The 11,456-nt window shown below is 37.4% G+C and overlaps 1 protein-coding gene across 1 annotated transcript in view; it reads right to left on the minus strand.

The window, feature by feature from the left end:
- Nucleotides 1-1,174: 1,174 nt before the first annotated feature.
- The window catches only part of Uts2b (urotensin 2B), a 13,941-nt gene continuing 3,659 nt past the window's right edge, over nucleotides 1,175-11,456 (minus strand). Inside the window, exons 2-5 of the mRNA XM_013019300.1 lie at nucleotides 10,367-10,465; nucleotides 7,965-8,002; nucleotides 6,651-6,741; nucleotides 1,175-1,200 (exon numbers count right to left, since the gene is read on the minus strand). Of these exons, the coding sequence (XP_012874754.1) occupies nucleotides 1,175-1,200; nucleotides 6,651-6,741; nucleotides 7,965-8,002; nucleotides 10,367-10,465 (254 nt within the window). The remainder of the gene's footprint in view (nucleotides 1,201-6,650; nucleotides 6,742-7,964; nucleotides 8,003-10,366; nucleotides 10,466-11,456) is intronic.

Here is an 11,456-nt window from a genome sequence, read left to right on the forward strand (position 1 = left end):
CTAGCAATACTAATTCTGGGCATTTATCCAATAGATCACAAACAAACTTACACAGTAAAACCGTCAGCACAACCATGTTCACTACAGCACTATTTGACATAGCCAAGATATGAAATCAGCCCAGCTGCCCCTTAATGGACAAATAGATTAAGAAAATGTACTATATATATACAATGGAATTTTACTTATCTATTTGAATGATAATTCAAATTCCCTTACCATTTGTAAGGGAATGGAGAGACGAAAGTATATTAAGTGAAGTAAACTAAGGTTATATGGTTCTCTCACTGATCAAGATGAATTTCATTCATAAACTGTTTCATTAAAATGTCAGCTCCTTATTTAACCTTTTAAAGATAATTTTAAGAAAGACTTGAAAATACTTTTATGATAGCACTGGTGATGGAGAGAATTAAAGTTAAACTACATTCTTGTGATGATTAAATAAATTTGTGCAAATATAGCAAGAACATCACCTAAAACTAAACATAGCAAGGAAACACCAAGACATTTGGGGATTTGCTGTTAGATTTTAGGACAAGCCTAGCCCCTCGCAGGCATATGGAACATCTCTGTTTCTGACATTGTGAAGAAGGCAAACATGAGAATTTTATAATAAGCTTTTTTAGCATTGGATTTCTAGATATCTATTATTTCTTTCTCTCAGATTCCAATAAATTCTATATTAGTCTCAAGGACACGTGTTCTAACTAACAAAAAAAAAAGCTGACAACAACATTATAGAAAAGAGAGTGAGTAAAGATACATACTCACCAGACAAATGGAGACATTATACTTTATTTTCACCTTCCAAGATGCTTTTTAAAATATTTTAATTGACAGTTCGATAACATCATCATCACCATAAGACTGTATATAGACAATGAACTTATTGGAAGTATACAATACAGTACTCTCAACTCAAGCTCAAATATCATTTTGAAAGTCTCATGCCGCTCAAAACTGCAACCAGTCTATTCAATTATTCACACTTAAACATTAAGCCTACTGTAATCTGCATGGCAACAAGTTAGCAAAGGGAGAAAAATAGTATTCAGAATAAGTGCTACTGCCTTTTTATGCTTGAAATACCTACCATCTTTCAGCAATAGAGTGTATATAATATGCATATGTGTGTATAATGTTCTCCGATTTTGCATCCAGATGAAAAGCTTTAAACACAGTATTTCCAAAAGCAAGCTAAAGAAGAAAACAAAACAAATTCATTATTAGAAGTATATTCTATGGAAACTTACATTTGAATAATATATATATATATATATATTCTTGAATAAGGAAAAGAGAGTTTTGTTGAAAAATGTTCAAAATGGTTACTGTTAGCTTTCTATTGATCCTTAATTAACTTAAGGGGATGGAGTTAGGAGAGATGAAGGAGAGTGAAGGAAGGGAAGACAATAATCAAGATGCAATCGTATGTTGAAGTGAAACTCCTTTCTACTACTACTTGAAAATAAGTTGAAAATTAATTAATTAAAATTTAACAAATTTGAAATTCATCTTCTGTACCATATTAGCCACATACCAAGTGCACAAAAATGCCTTCTAACCAGTGCTGACAGAAGAAATTAGAAAATGATCAGGTCATAGAAAGGTTTTATTGTACAGCACCATTATACATTATTATTCATATAATATATCCCAGAAAATACAGCAGGTTGACCTGTCAGAACCATCCTTCTATTTTACTTGTGGGGTAGCAGAAAATCTAAAGAGGAAGTCACATAAGTAAAGACAATGAGAAGTGTGTTCTATGTATTGAGGAAAAGGAAAGAAACAGAGGTTAAAGATCATCTTGCAGACCAGCACTTGATAGTTAACTACACTAATCATCAAACAACATGGGGTCCTCATAATCTGGTCATAAAATAATGCTTCAGACAAATCAAACCAAATTTAACAGCATTTCAGTCTTTCTGATACATAAGTAAATCATTCCCACCATTCCAGGGGCTCTTCACAGTTAATCCATCTAATTTACAACAGGTTCATCTAATTACTTATAAATTTCTCCAACTATTTGATATCTAAATAGTTTATGAAAACTAAAATCTTTTGAGTTAGATATAGCAATATCTGTTCATAATCCCAGCCCTTAGTAGCCTAAGGAGAGGTTAAAGGCCAAGCCTGAGGTAGATAGCAATACTTTAGCACAAAAAGAAAAAAATCATAGTGAAAATAAATGATAAACAAATAAGCCAGGTGCAGATAGCTCATGCCATGAGGCTCTTTTTTTTTGGGGGGGGGGTCCGATCGTGGGGCCTGAACTCTGGGCCTGAGCACTGTTCCTCAGCTCTTCAGCTCAAGGCTAGCGCTCTACCACTTGAGCCACAGTCCACTTTCAGCTTTTTTTCTTTTTGCTTATGTGGTGCTGAGGAATCGAACCCAGGGCCTCAGGCATGCAAGGCAAGCACTCTACCACTGAGCCACCTTCCCAGCCCCACCTTGAGACTCTTATCTCTGTTAAAATACAAAGAAAAAATTGGGAGGGGCTAGGAAGGTGGCTCAGTGGTAGAGTGCTTGCCTTGCATGCCTGAGGCCCTGGGTTCGATTCCTTAGCACCACATAAGCAAAAAGAAAAAAGCCGGAAGAGGCGCAGTGGCTCAAGTGGTAGAGTGCTATCCTTGAGCTGAAGAGCTGAGGGACAGCACTCAGGCCCAGAGTTCAGGCCCCACGACCGGACCCAAAAAAAAAAAAATTGGGAGTAGAGTTGTGGCTCACAAATAAGTTCACCAAATTTGAGCAAGAGAAGCCCTGAGTTTAAGGCTAGAATTAAATAAATTTTCAAAATAAAAATAAATGAATAAATAAATACCCAAGTCTATTAGCTTTCCCTCTCCAAATAAAGTCTCTCTTTAAACTGTAACCTCACTGTCTATCAGCACATATGCAGATTGTTAGGATCACATTCAGAATCGACTTCTCGTTTCTACAGGAACCACAGCTTTCCTTACCCAAAACCACACTCATGTGCAGTGAAAGCAGAAGTCTATTTTCAGACAAGGAGCAAAAGTGCTTGGTCCACTAATCCAATCTTCTTTTTTCTAGTGCACTGTGGAACTACTCCATCACCGAGTATGCTGTTATTCAGCTATCTTTGAATATCTTTGTCTGGCAGAAATCTATAAGCCCCCACATCACCAGGATGCACACCACATGAGCAGTTTAATGGAATGTGCAATTGAACATACTTCAGAGTTTTCTGGACCTGGTTGGAAGGAACTACTCCAAGTGGTCTTGCCAACAGTTAGCTCTCATAGTTTGCATATTGTTTATCATTTACATGAACAAAACGGCAGCTAGTATCTTGGTGCCCCTTGATGTCTGTCTAATTGCCTCCCATAAAGCCTGATTTTAGCCCAATGCTGGGTATGGATGGCTATGTTCATAGTATTGAATGTGATTTATTGATTATACTCTAAATGATTAAAGAAAATTATGAGCTGGGTGCTAGTGGCTTATTCTTGTAATCCTAGCTACTCAGAAGGTTGAGATCTGTGGTTCAAAACTAGTCCCAGGAAGAAAGTCCACAAACCCCTTATCTCCAATTAACCACCAAAAAATAAAGGCAGAAGTAGAGCTGTGGCTCAAACAGAGCTCCAGCCATGAGCCAAAAAGCTAAGGAACAGTGCCAAGATATTGAGTTTGATCCCTAGTGCAAGGACACACACACACACACACACACACACACACACACACACACAGAAAGACAGACAGACAGACAGAGAATTATAGTATCTCACAGTAAGTATAAATTCTTAATGCCTTCAGCTGGGTTTCTGAATCCATTTTGTTTTCAAACATGATTGTTTATGGTGATCAAGTTCTATTTTGGCCACTATCAGTAACTTCACAGTAATGTGAGTTGTTTTCATGACCAGAGCCAACCATCTACTCTACATATCCATCGTCATAGATACTTACTTGGTTCCTCCAAACTGGTGTCCTCACTTGATTTTGTATGTTGTTTTCCTCATTGCCTCCTTTCTTAGTTGCTCCTATTTGGCCCTTTTTTGCTGATTCTCCATCATCTTCCTAATGTCTAACCCTAGAGTGATTTGAATCTCAGTCCTTGAATATATTACCTCTCTATCTCTATCTGGAGTCATTCCTCAGACTATCTGCTCACAGTGTCAACTATGAAGATGCTGACATATGTCAAATTTATACTTCCAATCTGTATTGCTTCTCCAGACTCCCAGTTGTACGCCCAAAGGTGTTCTCAAGTCACAAGGGGATTGTGTTGTGCAGGCTGTAAGAAGCCCATAAGGTCTGCAGTAAAGATAGGAATCTCAAACTAACCATCATTACCTTTCCTAGGTGCCCTCAACCACACTTAATTTGAGATTATGTACTTAGCAGTAAGAAGATAAGCTTACATCCTCTAAGCCTCTCCTATCACGCCAGGGGGAAAGCAGACCACGTGTTCCACATAATTTATGCAAGAAGGGCAAGAAAACTAATCAGTATACCCCAGCTTCGTATAAATTCAAAATAAAACACAGGAAGCTACACCACAGAGATTTTGAGGTTGTTTTTGACAATGTCATCAGCCAAGCATATCCCAATATGCAAATTGATGAATCAAAGTGAGCTGCTACTCCGAGAAGTGTAAGCAGCTCATTAGTGGGATAATAAATTGTTCCTACAAGTTGGGAAAATATGAAACCATTTTACAAGATGGTAACAAATGTGGCAGAATTGGCACCTAAAACACTTATGTACTTTGGACCAGCTATCTCTTAAATTTCTAGAAGGTTGGAAAATGAAAAATTGGAAATAAGTTAAAGTTGCACTGAGTTAGATTTTAAAAAGAATAACAAGAGTTTGCTGAGCTCAGGAAGGAAAGGGTGATTTCATATTAAAAATAATAATAATAGAGTTCAAAAAGACTGAAAGAGCTAATTGCTTCTAAATACTTAACACCATGAAATCAGATTATTAGATGTGTTAGGAAACAGAGGTTTAGTGAATATCAATTGGAATGAATAATTCCAGAAAAAATTCAGACTAGGCATTTTTTCCAAGAAACTGATATTATTGGAGTGAAAAACAAATAATTAGAATGTTTTGAGTGCCAGTCATGGTAGTGCACACCTATAATTCCAGCACACAGGAGGCTGAGACAGTAGAATCAAATGTTTGATCCAGCTTGGGTTATATAGTTAACACATTGTCTTAAATAAATCAAAAATGTGTTACTAAAAACATTTATGTGAAGAAAACAATTGGTAATCTTTCCAATTTTCGTTTTGTTTTGTTTTTATGCCAGTCCTGGGATTTGAGTTGAGGGCTTGGGTGCTGTCCCTGAACTATTGTGTTCAAGGATAGTGCTCTAGACCACTTGAGCTATAGCTCCATTTCTGGCTTTTTGTGGTTAATTGGAGATAAGCCTCAAGGATGCGCCTTCCCTGGCTGGCTTCAAACCACAGTCCTCATTTCTCAACCTCCAAAGTCACTAGGATTACAGGTATGAGCCACAGGTGCCTGGGAGCTTTTCCAAATTTTTGAAAAGTGCCATTGCCAAGAGAATGTTGCGTCTTAGAGTAAAAAAAGTATTGGGAACTTTGAGACAAAATAAACTTGCACTAGCAACTTTGTAAGTATTTTGAGAGACCTGAGAAAAGTGTGCAATTCATGAAGAAAATGGTTCCTCCAAGTTGGAGAGGTCTCCAGTGAAAGAGAAGCAGAAATCACAGGCAGGGTGGACACTAGGGGAAACAATACAATGGACAAACTAATTATTCTTAGAAATTAGTAGGCCCTAACCAACAAACGTTTCTCAACTGGATGCAATGGCATATAGCTGTAATCACAGTTATACAAGAGACAGATATCCAGACCAGCCTGGGCAAAAGTATTAGGGAGAGACCTTCCCAACCAACAATGTAAAGAAGACTAGTCAGCATTTTCTGAAAAGCCTTTTCTTTAAGAAAGGCATTAGTATTGTCTAATGTGTTCTGTTTTGTTTGTTTGCTGTCTTTTTGTTTATTATTTTAGAGGAGCTCAAAGGATTGGCCCTGTTAGATGAATGCTCCTTAGTGTGTTTTCGTTGTTGTTTTGTTTTTGTTTTGTTTTTTACCAATCTGGCTTGTCAATCTGTTGATGGAAACCTCTGGAAAATAGCCTCCCCTAGAAATGGCATATGCCACTTTTGGACTGAGGTAGTTGAATGCTGTCTTTTTGCTTTACTCGTGATTTAACCTAGGGCCTCATCCCTGGTAGGTAAACACTCTACTATTTAAGCTACACCTCCTAGTCCACTGTTTCATTATCTTGGTTGTTGTTTTGTTGTTGGTGTTGTTGTTTTTTGCCAGTTCTGGGGCTTGAACTTGGGGCCTTAACATTGTCTTGAGCTTCTTTTGATCAAAGCTAGCACTCTACCACTTGAAGAATCGAACCCAGGGCTTCATGCACGCTGGGCAAGCATTCTACCATTAAGCCACATTCCCAGCCCTCTAGTTTAGTTTTGAGGTAGAGTCTTGCTAACTTTTTGTTGGCTGGCCTTCACACAGGATCTTCCTGCTTCTACCTCATAAAGGCTCAAACTTTTAGCTTTATCTCTTCCATCTCAGAAATGATCACAAAAATAATCTTTCCGATTAATTTCAAAATTTGAAATGAAAGCTTACCTCGTTTGTTTGGATGGGATGAGGCTAGCCCATCCATAGCATAGGACATCTCAGCATCCTTGGCCTCCATAAAATGGTCTCGTTTTTCTAACTGATATGAAAAAAAATTAAATGGAAATTAGTCTTCCATAACTTCAGTTCTATTCTCTATTGGTGAAAAGGAAGATAAAAGAAGAAACACAGAGGAAAGATGGAAGACAGAGTGGACAAGGGTAAAAAAAAAAAAAGAATAAGAGAAAATAAACAAAAATAAATAATAACAGAAAAATACATTTCCAGGCTAGCTGGAAAATTACATGACTCAATCAGAAATTCTTTTTTTTGGGGGGGGAGGGGTCCGGTCGTGGGGCCTGAACTCTGGGCCTGGGCGCTGTCCCTCAGCTCTTCAGCTCAAGGCTAGCACTCTACCACTTGAGCCACAGCGCCACTTTTGGTTTTTTCTTTTTGCTTATGTGGTGCTGAGGAATTGAACCCAGGACCTCATGTATGCAAGGCAAGCGCTCTACCACTGAGCCACCTTCCCAGCCCCAATCAAAAATTCTAAAAAAGAAACAAGATTTTGACAAAAGTACTCCACGTTTGGGTGTAAATTCATAAAGAGCCAGTAAATGTGGGCTGTGTATGACAAGGTTTTATTTCTTGTACAAGGAAGAGTAGTTCTTTCCAAGGAACTTGACAATGTCTCATTACCCCCTGAAGAGCCAATTCTACCAAGGGAGTGCTCTACCTGAAATACTCCATATCTTCCTATTCTTGTTGCTCAAAGACAATAATAGACATACTTTCTTTTCCCAAATGATAGAATAGATTAACATCCAACTTATTTGAAGGAGGCTAGCAGTCATGTAATTCAACATTTGTAAATATACTTTAGAGAATATGAAAGAATGAACAACACAGAGAACAACACATTCCGGCTTCCTGTCAAGAAGATAGCTTTGCAATTTCTCCAAACCATCTGCTTGAAGCAGAGTAATTCCACTGTCACATACTTCATTTGCTGAGACCACACAGTGTGTGGATGGGGGAAAGATTTCCACTATTTAAAGGTAACAATCTCAAAAAAGCACGATAAGATGTTCAAATACCTTTAGTTGGCCCAAGGTCCCCTTGCTGGGTGATTAATATGATCAGCCATAGCTTTGTTCTGTTTTTATTTTTCAAGTGCAATTTAATTTTTTTGTAGCAAATTACTCTTTCTTTAGCAGGACTGGAAGTTTCACTTGGAGTATTAGTGACTCTTTTAATCATTGTATCAAAAAGAAATTGCCTTGTAAGAGTAAAATTGAGCATTTAAGTGGTTCTCATTCTTACCTGATTTAGTTCTTCCAGTTTGTGAGCCAGTCCAACATCTGCAAGAAATATTTGTCAAGTGAACAATGTACATTGAAAATAATATTCACTTCAGATAAAATATTTACGATTTTATGTGGCAAAGGTTTTTTTCAGGTGATTTGAGATGACCTGCCCATTCCTATGTAAATCCTCCAATATATTTTATATTGTTCATAATATTGAAACACAATATGTTAGATCATGAGAAAATACCTATTTCCAACAATAAGCAGTGTTCTAAGGTAAGTCATAGCACCAAGACATCCTGTTATTTGGAAAGAAGCAACTACATTTTTACTGACATAGTGAAATCCCAAGAAGCAATATTAAATGTTATAAAAGGATATAAATTGTTCATATAGTTCAATGAAGATAGAAAATTTCCCAAAATATTAGTAGCACTTCTCTAAATTTTATAATGTGTCTATGAATTTTTGTTCTTGTTAGAAATGGGGCTTGAACTTGGAGCTTGGGCACTATCCCTAAGCTCTTTTTACTCAAGGCTAGCACTCTACCATTTTGAGCCACAGCTCTACTTCTGGTTTTTGAGTGGTTGATTAGAGATAAGAGTCTCACAGGGACTATTCTGCTCAGGCTGGCTTTGAACTGCAATCCTCAGATCTCAGCCTCCCAAGTAGCTAGGATTACAGGCATAAGCTATCTGCACCTGGCTGAATTTTTCTTTCTATAATTTCACTTCTCTCAAATGTCTTATTTCTAATTTTAAAAATTATTTTTAAGTATTAAGATTTGGAGATGGAAGTTGTCTTTATTTTGAGTTGGTTCTTTTGTTTTCCTGTCTCTGAAATGGGGTCTCACTAACTTTACCCAGTCTGGCCTCAAACTTGCCATTCTCCTGCCTCCATCATTTGAATAGCTGGGATTGTACGTATGTGCCAAGACACTCCTCCACTAAATGTTTTAAGAATATTGTATTGATAAATTTCTGCTAGAAATTTCACCAATTCTGATAGTGAAGCTAACCAATTTTCAATTGAATTTTTTGGGTTTGTAGAATACTTCAGAAAACATGTGAAGCATTTTTAAAGCTTTGCCTTTATAGGACAAAATATCTGTTAAAAGACAATATTAGGGGGCTGGGAAGGTGGCTCAGTGGTAGAGCGCTTGCCTTGCATGCCTGAGGCCCTGGGTTTGATTCCTCAGCACCACATAAGCAAAAAGAAAAAAGCCGGAAGTGGCGCTGTGGCCAAGTGGTAGAGCGCTAGCCTTGAGCTGAAGAGCTGAGGGACAGTGCCCAGGCCCAGAGTTCAGGCCCCACGACCGGACCCAAAAAAAAAAAAGACAATATTAGGATTGGAATGTAGTTCAGTATGCTAGAGTTTGTCTAACATCTGCAAGGTCCTGGGTTCAATTAGTACATAAATAAATAAATAAATAAATAACATTTAGTGTTGCATATAATAAGCTACTGAGACCCTCTTTTAAAAACAAAACAATTTACTAAAAAAAAAGTACTAACTATTCCATGGACTGTAGGGTCTCATCTCTTCCATAAAAGGAAAACATAAGTAAGAATAACTATTTTTCAGCTTCATAGTTACCAATCCATTAGGATTCTCAAATTGAATGACATAGGCTTTTAATGCTTTTTAATAACTATGAGACTTTTGCACGAATATATACCAAGGAAAACATTTAAGCTCTTAGTGTGTCACCCGAAAGAATAGTTATTGGTTTATTTAATGTAAATTGAAGTTATAAAGAGCACATCTACGACAGGTACTCAAAAGCTGCTTTTATTCAGAAACACTGGCTTTCAACTTGGGTCCACAAGTAAATTGAAAGTAAATGAAAAGCATGGCATCCCAACTCAGTCTTATATCTGTTTCCTTCACTCTGACTCTTGGAATCAGAAAGAACAAGACTGATGATGGATAACATTCTGTAAGAAAAGACAAAGTACCTCCTAACCCCAACTAGACAGCCATGAGTCCCAGTGTAACAATGCCTTGTCTGACTAATAACGAAACTATGAGCCATCAGAGTACCTGTCACTGGCATCTCTGACCACTGAAACTGTTTAATGAGCATGTATGCCTTCTTACTCTCACTTCCAATTCTTCCACTCCTATTTAAACTGAAAGCAAATGTCTGTATAAGGGACGTAATTGGAAATTGTCCTCTTCTCTTCCCATAGTGTGCTCATGCCACATTAAGTTTCCTTTCTCTGACCTTCACCATTAGTTTTTTCTTTATTTCACATACTAGATTGAATGACCAGACCTGGTATATGGAATCCAGGAATTGGGGCCTTGCACTTCAAATCCAGTTACTAGTGCCTAAAACTCCAGTACCAGATCTGGAGATGGAATGGCTCCATTATTTTTAATAGATAAAGCTTGACTTTGTTCTTCACTCACCAATGTTGGCAGGATTCTGGAAATCAAAATTTTTCTTCAGTAGAGCCAGCAATACTTCTTCAAGATTTGAATCTTCTTTATCTGGAAATAATTTACTTCCTGTAGTAATCAAATACCACCATTTTCAAGCTGTGTCACTGAAAGTGACACAGTGTTTTACAAACAACTATCAATACAGGTTATTCACCAATTAAAGAGATGTAGAGATACACCATTATAAAAATCAATGAACAACTAGTGGCTAGCGACTCAGGAAACAGAAGAAAGATCAAGATTGGATGCCATCTAGGGAAGAAAACTTTTCAAGACCCATCGAAAACCAAGGCTATAGACATGGCTTAACTGGAAAAGGCTTAACAGGTGTGAGGCTCTGAGGTCAAGCTACAGTACTGAGAAGAATTAAAAAAATAATCAGTGAATGTATATCAATGTGGAAAGAGATCATGAAAGACAAACAACAGGAACTGGAGGAGTGGCTCAAGTAACAGCACCAAACTTGAATGATAATGCCAAGTGAGAACTCAAAGTCCTAAGTTCAAGTTACAGTTCTACCACAAGAAAGGAAAGCAAGCAAGCAAGCAAGCAAGCAAGAAAGCAAGAAAGCAAGCAAGCAAGAAAGCAAGAAAGCAAGCGAGCAAGCAAGCAAGCAAGCAAGCGAGAAAGAAAGAAACAAAGAAAGAAAGAAAGAAAAAAAGAGAGAAAGAGAGAGAGAAAGAGAGAAAGAACAAAAGAGAAAGAAAGGAGAGAGAAAGAAAGAAAAAAAGAAAGAAAAAGCAAGCAAGGAAGCAAGAAAGAAAGAAAGAAAGAAAGAGAGAAAGAACAAAAGAGAGAAAGAAAGAGAGAGAAAGAAAGAAGAAAGAGAAAGAAAGAAAAAAAGAGAAAGAGAAAGAAGGAAAGAAAAAGCAAGCAAGCAAGCAAACAAGAAAGAAAGAAAGAAGGAAAAGTAAGGAAGGAAAAGTAAGGTAGCAGGAAGGAAGGAAAGAAAGAGAGAGGGGAAAGAAGGAAGGAAGGAAGGAAGGAAGGAAGGAAGGAAGGAAGGAAGGAAGGAAAGAAAGAAGGAAGGAAGGAAGGAAGGAGAAAGGAGGGAGGG

Source organism: Dipodomys ordii, unplaced genomic scaffold (genome assembly GCF_000151885.1).
Source record: "Dipodomys ordii isolate 6190 unplaced genomic scaffold, Dord_2.0 Scaffold45, whole genome shotgun sequence".
NCBI lineage: Eukaryota > Metazoa > Chordata > Mammalia > Rodentia > Heteromyidae > Dipodomys > Dipodomys ordii.